The 27692-nt window shown below is 41.1% G+C and overlaps 2 protein-coding genes across 3 annotated transcripts in view; one reads left to right on the top strand and one right to left on the bottom strand.

Annotated features, from left to right (window-relative positions):
• The window catches only part of ath (ATP-dependent RNA helicase DHX33), an 18688-nt gene extending 8415 nt beyond the window's left edge, over positions 1-10273 (top strand). The window contains exons 5-6 of the mRNA XM_068362993.1: positions 7976-8112; positions 9426-10273. Of these exons, the coding sequence (XP_068219094.1) occupies positions 7976-8112; positions 9426-9678 (390 nt within the window). The 3' untranslated portion in view covers positions 9679-10273. The remainder of the gene's footprint in view (positions 1-7975; positions 8113-9425) is intronic.
• Positions 10272-27692, bottom strand: RNASEK (Ribonuclease kappa). 2 transcript variants are annotated; one of them, XR_011041884.1, is made up of 4 exons: positions 27534-27692; positions 19776-19898; positions 10572-11001; positions 10272-10533 (listed from the first exon to the last, which is right to left on the bottom strand). XR_011041884.1 is itself a non-coding variant. In XM_068362994.1 (3 exons), the coding sequence occupies exons 1-3, from the start codon at positions 27600-27602 to the stop codon at positions 10912-10914; spliced, it is 282 nt and encodes a 93-aa protein (XP_068219095.1). In that variant the 5' UTR covers positions 27603-27692; the 3' UTR covers positions 10272-10911. The 2 variants fall into 2 exon arrangements, 1 of the variants encoding a protein (XP_068219095.1); XM_068362994.1 differs by having other exon boundaries at positions 10272-11001.

Raw genomic sequence — 27692 nt, 5'->3', positions numbered from 1 at the left:
TTTTAATGTTTTTGAAAGAATTTCTTTGATAGTCTTGTACTGTTTTCAAAGTTGAACTAACGTTTTGTTTTGTCTCTGCAGTTGTTGACGTTCAGAACGTTCAACTTGCGCTCTATCGTTACGATAGAGAGAGAGTCTATCACGGTGTCACGTTGCAGTAAGAGTAAACCGATTCTAGCGTTTTGTTCATTCTTTCTTAGCTTAAATGGTTCTATTCTAATAAAGGAAATTTTTATTTGGGAAACCTTTCAGTTTTTTTCCTTTAACAATAATATGTTTTAACGATATATATAATTGGGCTCTTCTCTCAGGTGCTAAGTCAAGAGAGAGATAGAGAGAGAGAGATAGAGACGGAGGGAGAGAGAGGAGGATAAACGTTTCGTTCAAGCGGGTAACGTTGTTATCGTTTTTGCTCTTCTCCCTAGTCTCTTTAGGGGAAGAAGGTAAACGTTTCTAGAGTTTTATTCTTGTTCTCAGACTTTATGCGGTGAGAGATTTTAAACGTAGTTTATTTGATCTAGTGTTTAATCTCTTTTCCAGCCACTGAATTATTTATCTTTCATTATGTTTTTCTGTTACATTGTAATACTGTTTTTGCAATTACTAACTTTTAATGAAGGATAGAATTGCGTGTTTCAGGTACAAACCACTTAAAGTTTCGAGTTCAGTGAAATAAGTGCAAACAGAAAATCAAAAGTGATAAAGTGATACACGCAAAGTGTTACAGTGTTGCGTTCGAGGGTTCGTCTGTTCGTGCCAGTTGTTCGCCTAGTCTGGGACCTCTTACAAGCTCCCAAGCCCAGGGGAGAAGTAATGTCGAAGGACTTATGGGTTCAGCAGGCCTTGATCGACGAACAGACGTTTCCCTCCGTGGTTTCGGGTGTAACCAACTCACGTAGCCGACGTGATCACCCCACCCACACAAAGACGAGAGAGCCCATTTATTCCTCGTCTGCGGAAGAGGTTTCTCGCAGAAACCATGGACCAAATCTTGCAGCTTTTAAGTGCAAGTCGGTCCCTTCCGCGCAAGTCCAACTCCTAGGTGGTGCCATTAGCACTGAGTCAGTTCGGACTTGCTGCAGTACGACAACTGCACACCTCCCAGAGAGGCACGGTGGTATCGCAACAGACAGTAACTCCGTCTGTTGCCGCACCAGCTGTTTTAGACCCTCAGTTTCAACGGACAGTAGCTCCGTTTGTTGTTGTCTTTCTCTAACTCTAGTGGTCTAGGCTGCTGACAATGCAGTCGCAGCTTGCGGTGTTGATGCGGGAGTTTCAGGCAGAGAAGGTTAATACACCTCCTCCTGCGAGCGCTCCTCCTCCTCTGCGCAGTACAATCTGCCAGACGTATGAGGTTGAGGTTCCTCAAGCTACCTCCATGCGTGAGCTGCCGCGTTGGGAGTTGCCAGATACCAGCGCTGTGCAGCAACCTCCACTTTCCTTGAGGCAGGAGCCTCTTACCACGCAGCAACCTCCTCAACAATGGGGGCAGGAGCCTTATGCCTTACAACCTCCTCTACCCTTGAGGCAGGAGTATCTTGCATTACAACCATCCTCAAGGCAGCTACCTCTTGCGGTGCGACAACCTCCACCATCCTCGAGGCAGCAACCTCAACTCCACCTCTGCGCAGTCCACCCTGGCAGTCCACCCTGCCAGACGTATGAGGTTGAGGTTCCTCAACCTACCTCCACGCGTGAGCTGCCGCACTGGGAGTTGCCAGATACCAGCGCTATGCGGCAACCTCCACCATCCTTGAGGCAGCAACCTCAACTCTTGCGGCAGCCACCTCCACCATCCTTGAGGCAGCAACCTCAACTCTTGCGGCAGCCACCTCCACTCTTGAGGCAAGAACCTCAACTCTTGAATGGGCTCTCGTGGCATGGTTGGTTTCGACCTGGCCTTTCATTAGAAGGGGCTAGCGTTCGATCCCAAGTATGAGGTAGAAATTTATTTCTTTTTGAACACGATGTTGTGTTGATATTTATCCATATTGACTCATTAGGGGTAATTTGAATGAATTACTACCAATTGTGTCACGTGGTGGCCCGGGGAAATCTGGTAAAACTCTCTGGTACAGAGACTGATGTCTCACCAGGTAAATCCTCGGACAGCTAGATTAGTGTCAGGTTCAGATTTCTTTAAAAATCCTCCTCTACCCATCAGGCAGCCTCATGCTATGCGGCATCCTCCTCAAACCATGAGGCAAAAGCCTCATGCTATGCGACAACCGCCTCAACCCATGAGGCAGGAGCCTCATACTATGCGGCATCCTCCTCAACGCATGCGGCATAAGCCTCATCCCTTGCAGCTTGAGCCTTACATGCAGCATGAGCCTCATCCCATGCAGCATAAGCCGCACGCCATGCAACATGCTCTGCTTACCTTACAGCATGCTCTACATACAGCATGCTCTGCATACCTTACCGCATGCTTCTCAGTCACACATCTTTGGTTGTTGCCAACTCACTAGACTGTCAAGCAGTTTCATAACGTTGCCTTCTAGTCTGCTGCTTTTGCACCAGTGAAACCCTCACTGAGAGAACTTAGCTTTTCTCGGATATGGTTCCTGTAGATGAGAAAGTGCTATTCTCCCTCCTTCTGATTTTCCCTTGAGGACTCTGTCATTTGGAGAGGAGCCTTTAGCTGCTTAGTCTCCTATGGACTTTTATTTAAGCATAGCATGCTTCCAGGGAGGGTAATGGTTCCACTTCAGTCGCTAACCCCGTCTGTTACCACACCTGCTCCCATAGACCTTGAGCTGTGTTGCAAGACATGCAGTCCAAGCTTAGTCCTTGTCAGAGGATTTTTTGTTTACGGAGTCAGTGTGTCACTGGGAAGACGTTCAACAACCAGCAGAAGTGTCTTGTTGTGACGCAGTGCGGCAACCTCAGCAACCCGATAAGGAGTTGTCTGTACGACCCAGACAGTCTAGACAGCTTCGGGTTGTCACTGTACTTCCTCGCTTCCCCATGGTTGACAGTTCACAGACTGTGCAGCAGTACCATGATCTTGTGTCCGGCTCCGTCAGACGACTAGCTTTTAAGAGCTCCCACAAGTCGTCGCTGTCTGGAGATTCTCAGATGGACTATGGATCTGACCAAGGAACTGGGCCTCCTGGTCAATTTTGAGGAGTCCCAGCTCGTCCCATCCCAGACCATTGTCTACCTGGGTATGGATCTTCAGAGTCGAGCTTTTCGGGCTTTTCCGTCGACCCCAAAGATATACTAAGCCCTAGATTGCATCCAGAGCATGCTGAGAAGGAACCGATGCTCAGTCAGGTAGTGGATGAGTCTAACAGGGACACTTTCATCGCTGGCACTGTTCATCGAGTTAGGGAGACCCCACCTCCCCCCCTTCAGTATCATCTAGCGGCTCACTGGATAAAGGACATGACGCTAGAGACGATCTCAGTTCCTGTTTCCGAAGAGAGGAGGTCTACTCTCACGTGGTGAAAGAACAGCTTTCTTCTCAAGGAAGTCTACCTTTGGCTGTTCAGAAACCCGACCGCCGTCTCTTCTCTGACGCATCAGACACGGGCTGGGGTGCGACTTTGGACGGACAGGAATGCTCGGGAACATGGAATCAGGAGCTAAGGACACTTCACATCTATTGCAAGGAGCTGTTGGCGGTTCATCTGACCTTGATAAACTTCAAGTCCCTCCAGCTTAACAAGGTGGTGGAGGTGGACTCTGACAACACCACAGCCTTGGCTTACATCTCCAAGCAGGGAGGGACTCATTCGTGGAAGTTGTTCTAGATGGCAAGGGACCTCCTCATCTGGTTAAAAGATCGAAAGCTCACGCTGGTAACGAGGTTCATTCAGGGCGATATGAATGTCATGGCAGATCGCCTTAGCCGGAAGGGTCAGGTCATCCCCACAGAGTGGACCCTTCACAAGAATGTTTGCAGCAGACTTTGGGCCCTGTGGGGTCAGCCAACCATAGATCTGTTCGCTACCTCGATAACCTAGAGGCTCCCGTTGTATTGTTCTCCGATTCCAGACCCAGCAGCAGTTCACGTGGATGCTTTTCTGCTGGATTGGTCCCATCTCGACCTGTATGCATTCCCGCCGTTCAAGATTGTCAACAGGGTACTTCAGAAGTTCGCCTCTCGCAAAGGGACACGGCTGACGTTGGTTGGCTCCGCTCTGGCCCGCGAGAGAATGGTTCATAGAGGTACTGCAATGGCTGGTCGACATTCCCAGGACTCTTCCTCTAGGAGTGGACCTTCTACGTCTACCTCACGTAAAGAAGGTACATCCAATCCTCCACGCTCTTCGTCTGACTGCCTTCAGACTTTCGAAAGACTCTCAAGAGCTAGGGGCTTTTCGAAGGAGGCAGCCAGAGCGATTGCCAGAGCAAGGAGGACATCCACTCTCAGAGTCTATCAGTCTAAAGGGGAAGTCTTCCGAAGCTGGTACAAAGCCAATGCAGTTTCCTCATCCAGTACCACTGTAACCCAGATTGCTGACTTCCTGTTACATCTAAGGAACGTAAGATCCCTTTCAGCTCCTACGATTAAGGGTTACAGAAGTATGTTGGCAGCGGTCTTCCGCCACAGAGGCTTGGATCTTTCCACCAACAAAGATCTACAGGACCTCCTTAGGTCTTTTAAGACCTCAAAGGAACGTCGGTTGTCCACTCCAGGCTGGAATCTAGACGTGGTCCTAAGGTTCCTTATGTCATCAAGATTTGAACCTCTCCAATCAGCCTCTTTTAAGGACCTCACATTAAAAACTCTTTTCCTCGTGTGCTTGACAACAGCTAAAAGAGTAAGTGAGATCCACGCCTTCAGCAGGAACATAGTTTTCACATCTGAAATGGCTACATGTTCCTTGCAGCTCGGTTTTTTGCTAAAACGAGCTTCCTTCACGTCCTTGGCCTAAGTCGTTCGAGATCCCAAGCCTGTCCAACTTGGTGGGGGACGAACTGGAGAGAGTACTTTGCCCAGTTAGAACTCTTAGGTACTATCTAAAAAGGTCATAACCTTTACGAGGACAATCAGAAGCCTTATGGTGGGCTATCAAGAAGCCTTCTCTTCCAAGGTCTAAGAACTCAGTTTCTTACCTATTCAGGCTCCTGATTAGGGAAGCACATTCTCATCTGAAGGAAGAAGACCTTGCTTTGCTGAAGGTAAGGACACATGAAGTGAGAGCTGTGGCTACTTCAGTGGCCCTCAAACAGAACCGTTCTCTGCAGAGTGTTATGGATGCAACCTATTGGAGAAGCAAGTCAGTGTTCGCATCATTCTATCTCAAAGATGTCCAGTCTCTTTACGAGAACTGCTACACCCTGGGACCATTCGTAGCAACGAATGCAGTAGTAGGCGGGGGCTCAGCCACTACATTCCCATAATCCCATAACCTTTTTAACCTTTCTCTTGAATACTTTTTATGGGTTGTACGGTTGGCTAAGAAGCCTTCCACATCCTTGTTGATTTGGCGGGTGGTCAATTCTTTCTTGAGAAGCGCCGAGGTTAAAGGTTGTGATGAGGTCCTTTAGTATGGGTTGCAGCCCTTTATACTTCAGCACCTAAGAGTCGTTCAGCATCCTAAGAGGACCGCTACGCTCAGTAAGAAAGACGTACTTAATAAAGGCAGAGTAATGGTTCAAGTCGTCTTCCTTACCAGGTACTTATTTATTTTATGTTATTTTTGAATAACTAATAAAATAAAATACGGGATACTTAGCTTCTGTGTTAACATGTATGCTGGTCTCCACCCACCACCCTGGGTGTGAATCAGCTACATGATTATCGGGTAAGATTAATATTGAAAAATGTTATTTTCATTAGTAAAATAAATTTTTGAATATACTTACCCGATAATCATGATTTAATTGACCCACCCTTCCTCCCCATAGAGAACCAGTGGACCGAGGAAAAAATTGAGGTGGTGTTGACAAGAAGTACTAGAGTACCTGACCACAGATGGCGCTGTGGTGTTCACCCCCACCTGTATAGCGATCGCTGGCGTATCCCTACCGTAGATTTCTGTCGGCAACAGAGTTGACAGCTACATGATTATCGGGTAAGTATATTCAAAAATTTATTTTACTAATGAAAATAACATTTTTTAGAGCATTTAGGTACAGTATTTAAGAAGACTTAGGGTAAAATTTTATGGAAGTCTTCAGTTTCATTTTACAGCGCTTATAAGACAAGTAACTTATTTATTCATAAAAATTACAACTAACACTTAGCTAGATGTCGAGTCAATCATTAAGTAAAGGAAATTCACATACTTCCTTGAGTATGCCTCACCACTAGGGGGATCCATTTATCTACTTTGCTACAATGTTGCTCATTAAACACCTTGGTAAGTATATGGTGTACACTACCCATATTTCAGCTGTGACATTTACAGTACACAAATTATCATATCAATTTAAAAAAAAACAGTTATCCCTAACATACAGTATTATAAAAGAGTTTACATTTTGGAATGTTCTTTGTGGTTATGCTATATGTGTACAGTATTTGAATTGCAATATGAAATAGCTTTGAGCTTTTGTATTTTTTTTTATACAACATTTATTGCAAGTTATTTGTGAATCTCAGGAATATGTTAAGTAATATGTACAGTGGAATCTTGTAGGTCCAACTAAATTTGTTCGAGACCATGTGGACACTAAAATTAATTTTCTCTATAAATGTTATTGTAAATGAGATTAGTCTATTGCAGACCTCAAAAATTGTTCATTATACAGTAAAGGATTTGTACAATACTGTACTTTCATGCATAAAATCATACAGAAAAACAAGAAACATTAAATGAAAACTGAATTCTCTTTACCTGTTGTGGCAATAGTTTTTGTCTTAGAGTACACCATTCTGACTTTGCAATAATGTTTCAAAATTCTATCGTGGTTCTCACAATTTTCCTTATTGGCTTATCATTATCTTAAAATTTATTAGGTAATTTTGAATGAATGCGGTATGCAAAATAAAAAAAGAAAACAAAAAAACATCTTTTACAGGTGTGTTTTGGGAAACAGCTATGTGAAAACTGAGTGAATCATACTTTATACACTTTGTGTGGGTGGGCATCTTAGCAGGACAGGCTTTAGGTCATAATTGCCACTGATCTCTAAATTATCATTTGATTTTATGGTCAAAATCTTTAATGAAAATATTATTTGTACACAGATTTGCTCCAATTCATTTATATTGATTGCTAGGGCTCTACTGTAATACCATTTCAGCACATTTGTACATGGTTATTTTATTCATGCTCAGTTAGAGCTCTGTGATTGTAGTTTAGTGACATCATTGTAACCTCCCGCAGTGAACTTTAGACATTTCTTAGGGGTCTTTGGCCCCTGCCACCACTTGTTTTATATCTTTCTACCTTACCTCAATTCCCACTTCCTCTCTTCGATCTTGCTGTCCAACTTATTTATTTCATAGTGAAACAGTCAGTTGAACTTAGACAGTGACAGCTTCACAGGCCTATCACCTTGCCATATAACCAAAATTCTTAAATCTAGTCTTGTCTCTTATACAGTATAGTTGCTATATAGACAAATTCTTTTCAACTTAGATGTTCAGAAGGTATCGTAGTATAATCAGTACCTTGATTTGTTAATTTTTTATTTTCCAACATTAGCCATCTCTTGCAACTACCGTCATTTGTACTGCTCTTTCAACTCTTGCTTCACAGTCAAATGTCTTGCAAATACACCATATTTCATATATTTTATGGTTATTTCTAAAAGATAAATAATAAGATTTGGACTGAAACTTTTAAAATCAGTTAGAATCCTTGTATTGTACAATAAAACTTACAAAGGGCAAGTAGCACAATTTCGCACAATTTTATACCCAAAAGTAAAATTATCAAACAATATTGTCAGTAAATTGTTTACAGTAAAGTACTGTATTCTGCTTCTGTAAAAATGTTATTGTGTTTAGTTCTGTGCATTTTCTTACAGCATTAAATGCATAGTAAACTGAGAACTGATGCTTTCATTTCAGATGTGGTGCCATGATAATTTTTTGAATTTCCGAAACTTGACTTATGCTGTGGATGTGCGTAAACAGCTGGTGCAAGTCTGTCAGAGATGGAATATTCCAATTATTTCTTGTCAGCAAAACTTGGAACCAGTTCGCAGGTACAGTATATATAGTAATATTTTCAAGTAATGTTTGGTTAGAGTTCTCTTGCTTGAGGGTACACTCTGGAACACTTTTCTATCTTATTTCTCTTCCTCTTGTTTTGTTAAAGTTTTGATTGTTAATATAGGATATTTATTTTAATGTTGGTACTACTCTTAAAATATTTTAACATTTTTCCTTTCCTCACTGGGCTATTTTCCCTGTTGGAGCCTCTGGGCTTATAGCATCCTGCTTTTCCAACTAGGGTTGTAGTCTAGCTAGTAATAATAATAATAAAAGCCCTTTGTTTAACATTATATGAGGCAAGTGGATAACGTAGTGATAAGAAACAGTAACACACATTACTTGAGAGGTTTATGCTGCACCTTAGTTGCATCATACCTCTATTCCAACTTCCTATATTGGGTGGTGAATAGCCTCATATACTATTTTTATACAGAATATTACTATTCTTCTCTCCCTCATCCTTTTTTTATCCTATGTACACAGTACCAATGATTTTCATCATTCAAAGGATCAAATATTCAACATATTTCCAGAAAGCAGCTCTAAAGATTTCTCTGCTTTCTCTCTTATCGTAATCCCGAATTCTTGATTTTGTAATCGGTTTTTGTTACTTGTCACCTCCCTTTGCATTTCTCTCATACCGTAGCTCGTCTTCAAGAATTGAAAAAAAAAATTATGTCTCTTGCTGCTTTTTGTTTTGAACAATGTGATCCTAAAAATTTTATTTGTATTGCATATTTCCATGTTTTTCCAGAGGGCACATGATTAATAAAAAAAAAAAATTTTCAGACTTATTTTTTAGCTTTAAAGCTTGAATTATTTTTTAATTAAGTGTTAACTTGAGTTTCAATTAGAAAACCACATGAATAAATTTATAAATGTTTCAGCATAGCTCCAAAATTGATGTTGAATCATTCTTGCAAAAAAAAAAAAAAAAAAAAAAAAAACATGGTAGAGTATTTATCTAGTACACATTTTAGAAGAGAAAGAAACTAGGAAGGTATATAGACAACATTAGGTCCAAAAGATAGGGGCTTTTGTTAGTTCACTACCTTGGACATGGTTTGGAATTTCCACTTGACTCTTAATCTTATGGTCGCAGATTATCCAGTTTGTGGCTGTATTGGTATATCTGTTTGGAAAAATGTATAGTAGTACTGTATGGTTATACATTTGTGTTCAGTGAGACAACTCAAAACCACAATCCCAAGGGTTACTTTGCTTTACTTTAAAAAAAGACAAATAACATATAGCCAAAGGTCAAGGACTTTTATCCATGTTAATTTTGAAAATATCTTCACAGGTGTTTGGTAGCTGGTTTATTTACCAGCGTTGCAGAATTACAGTTAGACGGGAAGTACTTTACACTTAGTTCCAAACAAGAATGTGCAATACATCCAGCTTCTGTCTTGTTTGGAGGGAAACCAGCTTACGTGCTCTTTACTGAACTGGTTCATACTGGCAAAGCTTACATGCACATGAACTCCGCCGTAGACGCAGATTGGCTTTATGAAGTTGCCCCTGAGTATTTCAGGAAGAGGCATTTAAAGAAATAACGCCTTGTTAATTATCTAGTACTGTTACTGTTTTTATCTTTAATAGATTTATATTTTTATAAATGGCTCTATTTTGTAGGTGTAAATACCTTGTATTATATTTATGTAAAATTAACATTTATATTGTCATGAACTGAACATTCTTCTTTGCATATGTGAAATTAACATTTATATTGTCATGAACTGTGAACATTCTTCTTTGCATTTAATTTTTTCTTGGTTTATCTTTGACGAAACATTAAATACTATGTATGTAGGTTTCATTCATTAGTGTAATAGTATTTGCAAGGTTCATCACTTTTATCAGCAGTTATTCAAGTTTTTATACAAATGCTGCTGACTAATTGCATATCTGATAATTTCTTGATTTCCATATATTCATAGTTTATCTGCATATGCTGTATATATATACCCTATTCTGTGTGATGAAATGATAATAAATACTTATCCTTTTAAAGTTCTTGTGATATTCTGTAATAAAAATACTACATTTTAAGATCTCTTCAGGGACAATTAATTCTTTTTAATGTAGAGTAAAAGGTTCAACTTTCAAGAGAGAAGTGTAATAAAGTTCATGGATTATGAAACAAATATTTCTGTTAAGATTTTACTTTTGCCTTATCCATTAGTTATAAAACACATATGTAACAGGAATGTGAAAAGGTGCTTATACTTAATTATGCACAGCTCATAAATATATATCAAAGTTGTTTAACTCTGACGTTAGCAAGCATTCCCAAACAAATCTTCACAATAACTAAAACTCTGCAACGTAAAATTTCAAATATTACATATATACATTCAGAAAATCACCATAAAAAGACCACTCGATAAAGAAAATCAGGCTATAAAAACCTAAGTATTTTGAGTAAAGAAAATCAGGCCATAAGAACCTAAATATTTTGAAAGTTCTAGAGCTGTATCATGTTCACGTTCTTAATCAGTTTCAATCGTAGCCTTTGACTTTATAATGATGCAAAACACAACCATATCTAGAAATGAAATTATGAAAAAACAATATCCCAACATTTACATTATCTACATTCTTTTATAAAATGACTGATCTTAAAGCTTTTTGAAATTTAGAGCCCTTTATTAGTATCTATGCATGTATGGAAAACTGACATTCAGACACTGCCAGGACTGACTACTATTGTTCATTACAACCTAAACACAAAAATAAATATATCAAGAGCCTGTCTGTATTGAAAAAAGAAAAGACATTATGGAAATTTAGCTCCTGTTATTAAGATACCACTGCCATCCCGATACTACAAGGGTGACACCATACAGCCCAGCTGCAATTCCACAATTTGTTGCGATCTGCAGAGAAAAGGAAACTGGTTATTTCAGAATATTCCCTGCTAAATAAAATTGGTAAAATATGGTAATGCTATTGAGGAAGATGTTTGTTTACAAGTAAAGTCATTGTATGCATGTGAAAAAGGAAATATTTTTATAAACTAATGTGATGAAACCAATCTGTATATGCAATTGCAAGGGCAAATGGAATACCATCTAAAGTAATACTGTAGTCAAATGAAACTAGTTACAAACATACTGGTATCTACCTACAATTATATCAAATTTATGCTGCTATTAATCCATAATGATGATGTTATACACCAAAATAAATAGCATTTTACAGAAAGATACAATAATACTGAACAGCACAATTATTAATGAATAAAAAGCCCAAAATACTAAATACTGTAATAGTGAAAGGCAAGTGAATAAAAACTACTGTATTTAAAAGTAAAAAATATTTATTCAATACATAGTATATACTACTGTATAATCAAGCTAATAACCATTTATTTTGAATAAACTAACAAAACTTTATTATGAGGTTAGGATTGCATAGAATACATTATATGTATTCAGCAAACTTTGAGATAACATAAGCATAAAGAAACCACAACAACTTACCAACTCATCCAGTTAAGATATAAATAAAAGAGATTTATTAGTAAAGGCGCTTACATAAAGATACCATTAGAATATAGACTGCATAGGTGAAAATAATAGCCTATAAAGGAGATCTCTCTCTCTCTCTCTCTCTCTCTCTCTCTCTCTCTCTCTCTCTCTCTCTCTCTCATATTACTGTATTAATAACACACAAACTTTCATGGAAGAACTTTTTTTATGCAAAAGAATATATTTCCATGAAAGAGATTATTCACTTAACAGACGAGACATTACACCAACCAGCAATATCAGTATCATGGTAAGGTTAGCTATTTTTTTTTCTTTCAACAATACATTAATGTAATGAATTGACAAGAACTGACCAGCCCTAGGTTATGCTAGTGTAAGGTACGAAATATTTCTTATAATGAAGGTATGCAGACCACTCTAGGAAACACCTAAATAATTATTGGAGTTTTGACAAACTATCACTTATAATTTTATAAAAATCTCTTTGGCACCAATTATAAAAAAAGATCCTGAAAACTTTATCAATGAAATATACTGTATAGTCTAATAAACACCCCATATATCCCAGATTAATGAGTGGATAGGTGTAAAAGAGGAGTTCCAGCTAGCCCGTGAATCATCAGAAATATAACAGTAGTCAATAAGAAGGTATAGTTTTCATGATAGATTAAAAGCTTTTAAGTTTGTTTCTGTGGCCCTTATTCTTTCACATAGGGTGATTCTGCATTTTACATTACAATAAATACATTCAATGTTTTACAACAGTATTTTTACCTTAAATAGTATTACTTTATACTTAATCATTTATACTTCATATTTCAAGTTGGTTACACATTTTTATAATTTGTGGGTTTACTGCATTTATAATCACTATGAATTGCAGCCTTCTGATCTTGCAATATTATCATTTGGAAACTAGTTGAATAAAAGTCACTGATTTCAAATACAGTACTGTACTAGATTTAAAAAGTAACAAGAAACAAATGTTAATCTCGTTCGCATATTTACTAAATACTTTAATATGTGATAGTACAGTACAGGTAGTACTAAATATCATAAAATACAAATGCGTGAAATAAGACCAAGAATCCCTATGTTCTTTCATTTGAAAAGATTTTAAAATGTCATTTAAAAATTTTGAAGAGTATTAGTAAAAATGATATTTTAATTATAAAATAAATTTTTGAATATACTTACCCGGTGAATATATAATAGCTGCAACTCTGCGGCTCGACAGACAACATACTTAAAAAACTCGCGAGCGATCGCTATGCAGGTTGCGGGTGTGCCCACCAGCGCCAACTGTCGGCCAGATACCACTCTCGGATGTAAACAAAACCTTCAATTCTTCTCGTCCCACTGCGTCTCTATTGGGGAGGAAGGGAGGGTCGTTTAATTTATATATTCACCGGGTTAAGTATATTCAAAAATTTATTTTATAATTAAAATATCATTTTTAAATATTTAACTTAGCCAGTGAATATATAATAGCTGATTCACACCCAAGGGTGGGTAGAGACCAGAGTTAAATATGTTTACAGCGTATAAGCTAAGAGTTTTTTCATTTTGACAGTTATCAATATAACAAAACCAAAATAAATAGGTACCTGGTAAGGAAGTCGACTTAGACGATTACTCTGCCTTGTAAGTCTGTCTTCCTCACGGAGCCCAGCGATACTCTTAGGATGCTGACAGACTCCCAGGAGCTGAAGTATCAAGGGCTGCAACCCATACAACAGGACCTCATCAAACCTCTAATCTGGGCGCTCTCAAGAAATGACTTTGACCACCCGCCAAATCAACCAGGATGCGAAAGGCTTCTTAGCCTTCCGAACAACCCATAAAAACAACATTAAAAAACATTTCAAGAGACAGATTAAAAGGATATGGAATTAGGGAATTGTAGTGGTTGAGCCCTCACCCACTACTGCACTCGCTGCTACGAATGGTCCCAGTGTGTAGCAGTTCTCGTAAAGAGTCTGGACATCTTTCAAGTAAAATGACGCGAACACTGACTTGCTTCTCCAATAGGTCGCGTCCATGATACTTTGCAGAGATCTATTTTGCTTAAAGGCCACGGAAGTTGCTACAGCTCTAACCTCGTGCGTCTTAACCTTAAGCAAAGATCGGTCTTCCTCACTCAAGTGTGAATGAGCTTCTCGTATTAACAATCTGATAAAATATGACAAAGCATTCTTTGACATAGGTAAGGATGGTTTCTTAACCGAACACCATAACGCTTCAGATTTGCCTCGTAAAGGTTTAGTACGAGCTAAGTAGAACTTAAGAGCTCTAACAGGGCATAATACTCTTTCTAGTTCATTGCCTACGATCTCTGATAAGCTAGGAATATCGAAAGATTTAGGCCAAGGACGAGAAGGCAGCTCATTCTTGGCTAGGAAACCAAGCTGCAGAGAACAAGTGGCTTTTTCTGACGAAAACCCGATGTTCTTGCTGAAGGCATGAAGCTCACTGACTCTTTTAGCCGAGGCTAAGCATACCAGGAAAAGTCTTAAGAGTGAGATCTTTCAGGGAGGCTGAATGTAAAGGCTCAAACCTGTCTGACATGAGGAATCTTAGGACCACGTCTAAATTCCACCCAGGTGTAGCCAAACGACGTTCCTTAGAGGTCTCAAAAGACTTAAGGAGGTCTTGCAGATCTTTATTGTTGGAAAGATCTAAGCCTCTATGCCGGAAGACCGAGGCCAACATGCTTCTGTAGCCCTTGATCGTAGGAGCTGAAAGGGAGCGAACTTTTCTCAGGTATAAGAGAAAATCAGCGATTTGGGCTACAGAGGTACTGGACGAGGATACGGAAACTGACTTGCACCAGTCTCGGAAGACTTCCCACTTCGATTGGTAAACTCTAATGGTAGAAGCTCTCCTCGCTCTAGCAATCGCACTGGCTGCCTCCTTCGAAAAGCCTCTAGCTCTCGAGAGTCTTTCGATAGTCTGAAGGCAGTCAGACGAAGAGCGTGGAGGCTTTGGTGTACCTTCTTTACGTGCGGCTGACGTAAAAGGTCTACTCTTAGAGGAAGACTTCTGGGAAAGTCTACCAGCCATCGAAGTACCTCGGTGAACCATTCTCTCGCGGGCCAGAGGGGAGCAACTAACGTCAACCTTGTCCCTTCGTGAGAGGCGAATTTCTGCAGTACCTTGTTGACAATCTTGAATGGTGGGAATGCGTAAAGATCTAGGTGTGACCAATCTAGGAGAAAGGCATCTATATGTATTGCTGCTGGGTCTGGGACTGGAGAGCAATAGATTGGAAGCCTCTTGGTCAACGAGGTTGCAAAGAGATCTATGGTGGGTTGACCCCAAGTCGCCCAAAGTCTCTTGCACACATCCTTGTGGAGGGTCCATTCGGTTGGAATTACTTGACCTTTCCGACTGAGACAATCTGCTAGAACGTTCAAGTCGCCCTGGATGAACCTCGTTACTAGGGAGATGCCTCGATCTTTTGACCAGATGAGCAGGTCCCTTGCGATCTCGTACAGAGTCAGTGAGTGGGTACCTCCCTGTTTGGAAATGTACGCCAAGGCCGTGGTGTTGTCCGAGTTGACCTCCACCACCTTGCCTCGAAGGAGACTCTCGAAGCTTATCTAGGCCAGGTGAACCGCCAAAAGCTCCTTGCTGTTGATATGCATGCTCCTCTGACTCGAGTTCCACAGACCTGAGCATTCCCGACCGTCCAGCGTCGCGCCCCAGCCCAAGTCCGATGCGTCTGAGAAGAGAACGTGGTTGGGTTTCTGAACTGCTAGGGGAAGACCCTCTCGTAGACTGATATTGTCTTTCCACCAAGTCAGACAAGTCTTTATCTTTTCGGAAATCGGGATCGAGACCGCCTCTAGCGTCTTGTCCTTTTTCCAGTGAAAAGCTAGATGGAATTGTAGAGGTCGGAGGTGTAGCCTTCCTAGCGAGACAAATTGCTCCAGGGATGAAAGCGTTCCTACCAGACTCATCCAATTCCTGACTGAGCAACGTTCTTTCTTCAACATCTTCTGGATGACGAGCAGGGCTTGATCTATTCTGGGGGCCGACGGAAAAGCCCGAAAAACTGGACTGTGAATCTCCATCCCTAAATACAGAATAGTTTGGGATGGGATCAGCTGGGACTTTTCCAAGTTGACTAGGAGTCCCAATTCCTTGGTCAGATCTAGAGTCCAATTGAGATCCTTCAGACAGCGATGACTGGAAGAGGCTCTGAGAAGCCAGTCGTCCAAATAAAGGGAGGCTCGGATGTCCGATAAATGGAGGAATTTTGCCACATTCCTCATAAGCCTCGTAAACACGAGAGGAGCTGTGCTTAGGCCAAAGCACAGGGCCCGAAACTGGTACACCACATCGTCGAAGACGAATCTCAGAAAAGGTTGGGAATCTGAGTGAATGGGGATGTGGAAGTAAGCGTCCCTTAGGTCGAGAGAGACCATCCAGTCTGCCTTTCTGACCGCTGCTAAGACTGACTTTGTGGTCTCCATGGTGAACTTCGTCTTTGTGACAAAGACATTCAGAGCACTGACGTCTAGCACCGGTCTCCAACCTCCTGTCTTCTTTGATACTAGGAAGAGACGGTTGTAAAACCCCGGTAATTGAAGGTCCGAGACTTTGACCACCGCTCCCTTCTCTAGTAAAAGAGACACTTCCAGTTTCAGGGCTTGTCTCTTTGCTTCCTCTCGGTACCTGGGAGAGAGATCGATGGGGGACGTCGCTAGAGGAGGTCTGCGTACAAAAGGGATTTTGTACCCCTCTCTGAGCAACCTCACAGATTGTTGATCTGCGCCTCTCTTCTCCCAGGCTTGCCAGAAGTTCTTGAGTCTGGCACCTACTGCTGTCTGAAGTTGCGGGCAGTCAGACTCTGCCCCGCGAGGACTTGGATCCTTTCCTCTTTCCTCTCTTCCCTTCGGCACGAGCACCTCCCCTGCTGGGGGCTCTGCCACGAAAGGGCGGAATAAACCTGGACGCTGGAGTGTCTATCCTAGGTCTAGCAGACAAGGCAGGCAAAGGGGGAACTTTGCGAGCCGAGGACGCAACTAAATCGTGGGTGTCCTTCTGCACTAAAGACAAGGCAATTTCCTTAACTAAGACTTCAGGAAACAAGCACTTAGACAAGGGCGCAAAGAGTAGCTCAGATCTTTGACATGGCGTCACTCCTGCTGAAAGAAAAGAGCACAGAGACACTCGCTTCTTTAGGACTCCTGACGTGAATGAGACGGAAAGCTCGTTGGATCCATCGCGGACGGCCTTGTCCATGCAGGACATAATGAGTAAGGAAACATCCCTATCGGCAGATGAGATTTTCCTACTCAGGGGTCCCAAACACCAGTCCAGGAAGTTAAAAACTTCAAACGCCCTAAAGATGCCTTTAAGAAGGTGGTCCAGGTCTGAGGATGACCAACTAATCTTCGAGCGTCTCATGGCAAGGCGGCGGGGAGAGTCTACAAGACTTGAGAAGTCGCCCTGGGCAGAGGCAGGAACTCCCAAGCCGAGAACTTCTCCCGTGGCATACCAGACGCTCGATCTAGACGAGAGTTTAGATGGGGGGAAGGCAAAGGCCGTCTTCCCTAAACTCCTCTTGGTTTCCAACCAATCGCCTAACAGCCGTAAAGCTCTCTTGGATGAGCGAGAGAGAACGAGTTTCGTAAAGGCTGGCATGGCAGCAGGAACGCCTAAAACAAACTCAGACGGCGGCGAACGAGGAGCCACAGAGATAAAGTGTTCAGGGAACAACTCTTTAAAAATAAGCATGACTTTTTTAAAGTCCATAGATGGTGGAACTGCTTTAGGCTCATCTAAATCTGAAGGCTGATCCTCAGGCTGTGGTTCAGCAACGTCCTCATCTGAAAGTTCCTCATCTGATAACTGATGAGAAAACGGCAAAGGGGTAGGCAACGTTTGACCCGCAGCGTCCGGCCGCACTGGTGCATACGTGACGGAGCAGGACGCAGCGTCCTGAAACTGCTGAACAGTCTGGGAACTGTCAACAACAACAGGTGCGCGAGGACGCACAGCGTCCACCCGAGACTGTTTAGACCGTCTGGGTTGTGCAGTCAACACCATACTGGGTTGCGGAGGTTGACGCACCGCGTCAAAACAAGTCAACTTTGATGGTTGGTGAACGTCCTGAACGTCACCAGTCGCATCAGTGAGTTGCCTAACGTCAACGTGCGGCTGGAAATCCACACGGGACCGCATCGGGGGAGGTACAACCCCAACTGGTTGACGCGAGAAAGCTACATCAACGTCAACAGGACGCATAACAGAACGCTTGGATGGCTGACGGCCAGTATCTCCATGAGAAAAACGGCTAGGTTCAACGGAAACCTTCTCTGTGTTGTAGTCTTCCATAAGAGACGCAAGCTTAGACTGCATGTCTTGCAGTAAAACCCATTTAGGGTCTACGGAAGCGGGTGCGGTAACAGACGGGGTTAGCGACTGAGACGGCACAACTTTGCCTTTCTTAGGCGGGGAGCAGTCATCAGATGACGGCAACGGGTCCGAACTGTCCCAGTGGCTACATCCGGGACGTTGGACTTGTCCTGAAGGGACCGACTTGCGTTTCAAAGGTCTAGAGACCTTGCTCCATGGTTTCTTACGTGAAACGCCTTCTGACGACGAGGTAAAAATGGGCTCTCTCGTCTTATGGTAGGGGCGATCTTGACGAGATACGCCTGATACCAAAGAGGGAACGTCTGTTCGCTGATCAAGGCCTCTCGAACCCATAAGTCGTACGACATTGCTTCTCCCCTGGGCTTGGGAGCTTGCAAGAGGTCCCGGACTAGGTGAACGACAGGCACGAACAGACGAACCCTCGGTCGCAACACTGTTCACAACACTTTGCGTAACACTAGGCACTTTCCCACTTTCCGCCGTGGCACTTTGGCACTTGAGTTCCTTCACGTCCGCCATGAGTTGATTACGGTCACTTGCTAAAGCCTCAACTCTCTCCCCCAAGGCATGAATAGCACGCAACATGTCTTGCATAGACGGTTCCTGAGTGCTAGGAGGGGGGTTAGGAACAACCACTACAGGGGAAGGATTAGGTTCAGGGGCATGTGGAGAGGAAAAATCTACGGACCTAGAAGAACTTCTCCTTACCCTATCTCTCTCTAGTCTGCGTGTATATTTATCAAATTCGATCCAATCGAATTCCGAAAGGCCCACGCATTCCTCACACCGATCTCCCAATTGACAGGTTTTACCCCGACAATTGGAACAAACAGTGTGAGGGTCGAGAGAAGCCTTTGGAAGACGCCTATTACAGTCCCTAGCATTACACTTTCGAAACTTGGGAACTTGAGAAGGGTCAGCCATTTTGAATTAGTCAAAGAAAATTCCAAAAACGATCTAAGTCATCAACAAATAATCCGATTCAAAAAAGAGTTCAAGAGTTTATGTTGAAGAAAAACACCTGTACTGCGAAAGCTCAAACCAAATTAAAGTACTTCACCAAATATGATGGGAAAACTCCAGGTTCTACAGCGAGTAAAAGTACGTCTTGTCGTCAACGTCGACAGAGAAGAATTGAAGGTTTTGTTTACATCCGAGAGTGGTATCTGGCCGACAGTTGGCGCTAGTGGGCACACCCGCAACCTGCATAGCGATCGCTCGCGAGTTTTTTAAGTATGTTGTCTGTCGAGCCGCAGAGTTGCAGCTATTATATATTCACCGGCTAAGTTAAATATTTAAAAATCGTAAGAAGAAAATCCCTTTCTTCTAAAGAATCAACTTGAAAGAAAACTAAGTGAAATTTGGATCACTTCAATCAAACATTAGGGTCCTACATAAATTCAATTTGAAATGAAATTAAATGGCAAAATTTATAAAGTTCGTACCCAAGTTGTTGAAAGTACTTTTCTGGTACTCTTATGAACACAAACTCGAGCTGTGTATTTTGTTTTTACGCATTTTGAATAATAACAAAAATCTTTAGTAAGCCTTTCAGCATGCCAACATAGTTCTCAAACATAATGTAGGCAGCAATAACCCACTAAAGGAGGAATCGATGTAGAAAATAGATTAATGAAAACTAGTCTAGTGTGTAACATTGCAATCATTAGACTGGGGAAGAGAACACATGATATCGCTGGCCTGGCTGATTTGAAATGTTCAAAAACTGTTTGAGTGATCATTCATATTGTTGCCAGACTCAAAGCACTTACCTGATAGTATGATTTATTCATGGCCTCCAGATAAGTTCTTGGTTCCTCCTCTGCCTCTGCAGGAATGTACAAGTCTTCAATGAATGCTGGCGATCTGATACCAAAGAACAAGGCCATGAATCCCTGAAATAAAAACGATAAAGATAATACATGCATTTATAAAAGATGTGTCTTAGGCTTTATAGTAATGGAATACAGTAGTTACTATAATAAGACTTTTTAGAGCTACACAACACTCCAGGAATTGGTGTAGGATAATCAAATGAGACATCATCAACATGTACTTCAATTTGGCATTTCAACCCATTCTAGCAATAAGTTTATAGCCTGGTGACAAGAATTATGACACGTATTAAATATGCCACAATTCTTTAAAAAGTAATTTGTATTTTTCTTAACTATACAGACCTGAGTCCTTTATATAATAGAATGAGTGTGAATACGGCAGTTAAAAAATTAGAACGAAGAGTTAACAACCGACAGGTAGTGAGGAGGCAACCCGCCCTCCCACTGGCTCACTGACAACTCACTTAGATAACGGCAGATGGGACTTTCTAAGGGGTTGGTACTGATTGGAAAACCTGTAGTTTTTTACATAGAAGAAATCTGCAGAAATGGGCATATGGCTATACAGTGAGCCCTCGCTACTTCACGGTTCGACCATCGCGGATTCACGACTTCGCGAACTTTTTTCATTAAATACAGCATCCGATTTCATCAGCAAACCACTATTTTTGGGGGAAACATCATTTTATTCTAGAAAATTGCTACTCTTTAAATAGTTAATTGCACATTAAGAATGCGTGTACTTTTGTTTTTAAATTTCGGGTGTGTTTTAAAAATCGAGTATTGTTGACTTCTTTTTGTTTTACTTTTGGCTGTGATCAGATCAGCTGACGTCAAGCTGCCGGTCTCAAGCATATGCGCGTACGAAGTATTGTTTATACCATTTCTTAACTTATTTAAACCATCTATGCAGTTGATATTACATAAGCACCAATGTGTTATAACCTATCATATTTTTTTGTTTATTACATTTAAAACAACTCTCTCTCTCTCTCTCTCTCTCTCTCTCTCTCTGTGAGCTACTTTTCACTACCTCTCATTCCTTATCTCTATCTCACTAACAAATGAAATCTTTGTTGCTTCACAAAGTTTCACTCATATTGAAAATCAATCATGATTCAATTTTCCTTACTTTCTCCAATCTCGCACTATGTCACATCGAACGTTATAGCGGTAACTTAATTGTTCGACAACTTTAAAAATCGGCCTAGTACTTGCTTCTTCTCTTACTTTTTTTTTTTTAGATGGTTTCATAATTGAGGCGGGTACAAGTTGACTTATAACTGAAGTTAGGAAAAGTATTTTGGATATGGAATGGACAATCGTCTTTAGTAACAGTTTAGAATGTATCGTAAATTATCATTCAGTCATTAGCGGCAGTTTGTTATTGTTGATTAAACGCCCCAAAAAAAAAAAAAAAAAAAAAAAAAAAAAAAAAAAATTGTTTTCCTGCTTTGCTACGTATGTAGGATTTTATATAGATACGGTAAATAATATTTGTAATAACATATTTACTAAAAGCTTTTAATATCATTATTTATCACTTTCATCATGCGCGTTTAATGCCTTCGTTTGTTTATTATTATCGAAGATGGAGCGTACAGTAAACGAATGGAAGGTTTCCGTTTCAGGCGGCGTCATAAAGAAAAACATTATATAAATGGCATTCATTTCATTTATTTGGAAGTCCTAAGAAAAATTAAGTAAAACATTGGTAATAACAAAATCAACATATAATCAATACTTGGTAAGATTGCTGTCGATGCAAAAACTAACCTATACACAGATGTGTAAATACGTCTTTCTTCATTATGATCAGAGATAAACGTAAGCATAACATTGGTAGTCATTTTTTATCGTGCTTTTTGGCGTGTTTAGGAAACGCATGATATAAAATCGCCTTTAATATTTGTGCCTGTTTTAGTTTAGGGTACTGTAGTACATGCATTAAGTGTTTTGCACATTAAAGGGTAGTTTGTTAACAGTAATACGTAAAGGGAAGGTTTTAAAAGTCTGAATATACATGTTAATTAAATACGTAAATATGGTGTCCCTACTTCGAGGATTTTCAGCTATCGCAGCCGGGTTTGGAACCTATCTACCGCGATAAACGAGGATTCACTGTAATAACTTTTAATGAGATGTCAACAACCGTCCTGGTTGTTACCAGTAGTAACAAGGAGAACACCGGCAACAGACTCATTCATACCTTCTTCCCTTTCACCGCAGCTGGAAGTTTCCCTGGGGGTAGGTGACGGCGGGTAATGTAAGTGTAAAGAACTACTGTACAGGTTTGTATTATTAGGAATATTACAAGCTACTTCCAAATTTGTCATTTTTTCCTACACGAAATATAAACCTTACATTCTTTACATACGAGAGACTCTCTTGGGTAGGAGGAAGTGATGAGCATTTTGACATCTCACAGCCCAGTGGCCTGTTATATATAATCAGAGCACTTTGAAAAATAGACCAGGATCGTGACTCGCCACTGGAACGAGATCATAATTGAGACCCACCAAAGGTGCACTAACATGTGCCTTGTGCTCCACCTTGTGTGACAAAACGTGTGAATGCGATAAAAATTATTGGGCTGAGAGCATGCATAGATGTTGATTCATGAGCAGAAGTGCTCACAAAAGGAGTACTAGGAGCCACACAGGAAGAGGAAGGTCTAACACCTTCTGCTGCCTCAGAGAAGCACCTACATCCGTCGAAGTCGGCAGAGAAGGCCTCTGAGCAGGAACAATTTTTATTGTTGGAGAACATGTCACAGCAGGACACTTTTCCAAGCTTCGCATAGGCAAGCGCTTTGCTAATACTCCCCAGGTGGTGAAAGGCACTGGGGGTTTAGCTGGACGCCTGTCTGAGGAGTGGTCATACTCATGATCAGGTACGAGGTTATTTGGAAGAAGTTCTGGTTGAGGGGCTACGTGCTGATGGACAGCTCGAGCACCTACCTCTATCTCTAGATGAGGAACGTCTAGACCTTGATTGCAAACGCGCAGTTCGTGATCGAGAAGGGCGTGAATGTCGCGAACATGAGCATCGGCCTCATGAATGAGAACGTCGTTCTCATGAACAGTACCCTCCAAGCGTGAATGCCGCCCTCATGAACAGGAGCGTCGTCGTTGTGAGCGCCGTTCTCATCATCTACATGACAGAGATCTAGAACGCGATCGTTTGGACCTAAGTCTAGACTGTGCTCGTGATTGTGCGGAACGCAATCCTAAGACTTCTCCTCATGAAGAGGCACGCCTCCGAGGAGAGCATTGAGACCAGTGGTCTCGTGAGCCCGAAGCTCTAGAGCGTGAACGCCTTCTAGAAAGAACGTTTGGATCGTTATAACCTACGATCCATCCGATCTTCCAATCATCACGAATGGCGAATGGCAATCAGGGGAAGTGTGTCCAGAAGCTCGTCCTTTAGTGCTGCTGGTGACAGGAGCGCTGGTCCTCAGAAGATCTACACCTACTACCTGCGGATTCCTGTGAGGAGTAACAAAGGGTTGAGGGTTACAGGACGACGAGGTCCCAGGATGGCGAGCGAGTTCGTCGTCACCAGAAGGCCGTTGGAGAGACGAATGCGAGCGTTCACCTTGTCTGTATGTAGAAGGGATAGGAGAGGGCGAAAGATGAAACTCGCACAGTTCCAGAGTATGAGATGTTGACGGCTCATTAGAAGGATACTTCCTAGCACCACGCTGAAGAAGGCACTACAGCTCCTCCTTTGAATGGGGTCCCGAAATCCCTAAGGTTGTCCACACCTGCAAAAGATCTGAAAGGGAGAATGGCTCCCCGGCAGCTGGTGGTGAAGTTGCTCCTCTAGGGGAAGCAATAACCCCCCAGTAACCCAAGGTTGCTAAGGTGTTAGTCGGCCTGCGCTCCTACTCGATCGTCCCTCGGAAGAGTGCGTGTGAGGAGCTTTAGAAAGAGATTTAGGGGTGTGAAAAGAAGAACGCGTTTTCCTAGCCCCTGAGGGAGAAAGATAGCACTTAGCAAATTTTTCACATGGGGAGGCAGGCCACTCCTTACACTCTACGCAGGGTGAACACTGCTCGCAGCGATGCCCTCTGCGCGAAGGACACAGAGAGGGCGAGTCGGTCTCAAACGAAAACGTGAAAGTACCGCACGCAGCACCCTCGTGCCCTGGACAGGTTCGCATGAAGGCAATCGTAAAGACAACACGCACACCTGAAAAAGAGAAAGCAAAATAAAAAAGTCCAATGACAGTCAGGGAGAGAGAGGACACGTCCCATCTCTACCGAGCCAAAAGAAAAAGTGGTGTCTTTCACTGCTGTGAGAGTATATATAGAGGTGGCTGGGTAACCACCTGTCACCCCCAGCCTACCCATTCAAGTGGTTAGGCAGGGTTGCCACCCCGCAATAAAAGTCTAATGGCTACCTTCCAGCTCTGCCGAAAGATAATCCAAATAAATAACGGAAGGTTTGTTAGTATGGGAACAAACTGAATTTACTATACCGAACGGTTTTATCCTACATGTTTTAGACGGTTTTCCTTTGGCAATACTGTACCAGGAGCTTATAAGTAATAGGTTGATTACCTACTGATAAGAATGTGATAGTGCATGAACTTCTGGGAGTTTTCTATTAGGTTATCATTACTCAAAGTTTTAAGGCCATTAAAATTTCCAAATTCTTGTAGCTAAGTACCCATGTGTTTTCATATACGTATCAGCCATTTTAGATCTTTCTTTTTAGTAATACAATGGCTACCAAAAGTCTAAGGAAAATAAGAGCTTGTTTTAAGTACTATTACTTCATCCTCCACATACAAGACCATAAGTATAAAAAAAATGTAAAGCAATAATAAACTTGAAGCAAAGGTAGTTAGTTCTGTGCAACAATACTATGGGGAAGAATGGGGAAAACTCGCATATCTGGCAGAGCATGATATACATGAATAGGTGGAAATGAATTAAATGTAATTTATGGCAATATATGTCAGATTAGGTAGAAGTGGGTGCCGAGTGCCTCAAGTCAGGTAAGAAATCGACAAACTTAGTTATGATAGGTAAGGTTAAAATGCATCCCTGTATTTCCTATGAATTTTGGTCTTTCTAAGTCAGGTTAGGTTGGGCAATCAAGGATCCAGCTTATCAAGTTAGGTACAGCTAGGCCAGAAATCATTCTGGTATTTTCTGAGTTCTGGCTATCTAGGTAATGACCGGGTGCACAAGGTTAGGTTAGGTCACACCAAATCCCTGTGATCATATTTGCTAAATTTTTGTTTTTTAGTGTTGAGATGGGATTTGAGCAGTGACAGCTTGTGACTAAAATCAGTTGGGTGCTGCTCCAAAAAAAATTGTAGCCCTTGTATTAATAATGTGGGGATGGAAACAAAAAGGCATAGGCCTGAGAAAATGTATTCAGAAACTTGATAGAATCCTAAATAACAAAAACAAACAATTTTTACATACCATAATCTAAATCATTACTGTTCAAGCTTGATCCATCCATTTAAAAATTAAATCCATTTTTGTTGTTTTAATGTGAACGAAAAAATCTATTATTATTTTTCCTTGCTCTCTGGATGACAGACAACTGAATATTATTTTTCTCCATTGAAAGCACTGTACGTGTATTTAGTATTTCCAAATTCTTTGTACTTCTTATAAAAGGTTTTATTTTCAGTGATGAAAAGCAGCATTCTGCCTCTGATGTAGTCATGGGAATTATCATGAAAACCCCCCCAAAATTGTGAAAAAAAAAAACAAATAAATCAAATAGAATAGCTTGAAGTAGGATAATAACCTAATTCTACATTTTACTACTTTCAAGAATATCGTACACAGTTTTCAAGCACAACACCCATGGAGTTGAAATATAGCTACCCTTCACTGACACGCCAAGGTCGGCATTGTGGGAACGACACTACTCCCTCCCTCTCAGACTTGTGTGTAGCTTCATGTGCCTATGTGCATAACAGCCAAACACCTCACAGTTGAAACTGTGAAGTGCACAATTCCATACAAAGAATGTTTTCTTTTATTCTTGCCATAATATGAAGGATGGCTATCGACATTAAGCTTAAGGATTATATATTGTACTGTACAAGTATAAATGAAAAATTGACGAAAAATCCTTATATTGAATACTATCTATATAAGATAAAAATAGGGGGATGCTGCAGTTCCACTGTAATTATCATGAGCCGCCCTTGATTATCATTATCTGTCTGAAAACACAAAACAGAGATTTGCACCAACAATAATGCAAAATGAGTAAATCTACTCCGTTCCCCGCCCAACCCATCCTGTGATGCCATCTCCATGTTCAACAGACCTAGGATACCATGTACTCCTACTCATAGTACACCCAAGTATAACAGGATAACCAGTTGGAATATAATATGGAGAGGCTTGGTAGGTGGTTGTGACAAACTGGGTCTATAATTAACATCTGGGTAAATATTTACTATAGAACATTCCAAATGAAGAACATATGAAGCGTTCCTATGTATTTATAGGTACTTTGACCTGTTCTGTGGCAAATGATTGGTGGAAACCCCTAGTTTTTCAAATTTAAGAAGTTTTAAAGTCATAAGTTGACTGAAAACCCACATTTTGAATGGGAAACAAATATAAAAATACCACTTTTAACCTCAGGTTCCCAACATAACCTAGGAGCTAATCCCTATCTACATTTTCCCAATAAGGAAAATAGATTTGACATTACAAAAGTTTATGCCTGTCCCAACCAAAAAAATACATCCCTTTTTGTTAAGTTTAAAGAATTTGATAGACATCATAAGGACGTCTTCTAATTAATATTGTTTGTTTTTTTTGGTTAGGCATGTTAGGAGATATTAAATTTTTTAACTAAGACCAAACTTCATACAAGGGCTCCTGTACACTTTAGAAGAAATTTTGGTTATTACGTAACTTTACTTTAAGGGCTGCTTTCCTGGTCCTATTGCACAGGGGAACCCTCCTTACTACTGGATCTACACGTTCAATTTATCATATACAATCTTAGGTATTTTACATAATACACTGCATAATTGTTTATTGTCAAATCCACATTATCGAAACACTTGAAGAGAACAAAGTCTTTGTATATCAGCGGCCAGTTCCTCCAGTGTTCATAAAAAATGGACATCAAATAACCTAAATTTCCCCCCCTAATCTAACTTACAAACCGTGTCCTTACCTACTTACTTAATGGGGTGGGGGGGGAGACAACGGCCCTTACACTGTCATATTCTAAGCCAGCCGTCGTCATACATACAGGTGGCCACTATCATATATACACTCTAAATATATAAACTCCAGAAAATTGTACAAACCTGATGATCATATGAGGTGTAAGTATGATAGCGGCCACCTGTATGTATGATTACAGCTAACTTAGAATACGGCAGTTAAAGGGGAGTCGCAGGGGGGCGTTAGCCCTAACCCCCATTAGGTAAGTAGGTAAGAACACAGCTTATAGGTTAGGTTAGGGGGGGAAATTTAGGTTATCAATTTTTAATCCAAATAGGAGGCATTGGCCGCTGATATACAAGGGCTCCATAGCCCTGTAATACAGTAAAATAATACCTATATTTTATTTGTTGTGAGTTGGAAACTATATCCTACGCCAACTGGTGAAGTTTAAGACAAGACTTAGATATCACAGAGAATTAGCCTAGACTTGAATAAAATGCTGGACACGGAATCAAATTACTTACCAATTGGATAATGGCCCACACACTTAATAGAGTACAGCATAAAGAACACTTTGGACCACAAAACTTCATTATGAATATGAAGACTTCGACAGTTCCCTAAAGACACTACCAACAATCAGCTGAGCGGAGACGTCTGGATCCCGTGACCACTGTTTTGTT

The sequence above is a fragment of the Palaemon carinicauda genome, chromosome 39, assembly GCF_036898095.1.
Source record: "Palaemon carinicauda isolate YSFRI2023 chromosome 39, ASM3689809v2, whole genome shotgun sequence".
NCBI classification, from domain to species: domain Eukaryota; kingdom Metazoa; phylum Arthropoda; class Malacostraca; order Decapoda; family Palaemonidae; genus Palaemon; species Palaemon carinicauda.
This window is presented reverse-complemented; position numbering and strand designations above follow the sequence as displayed.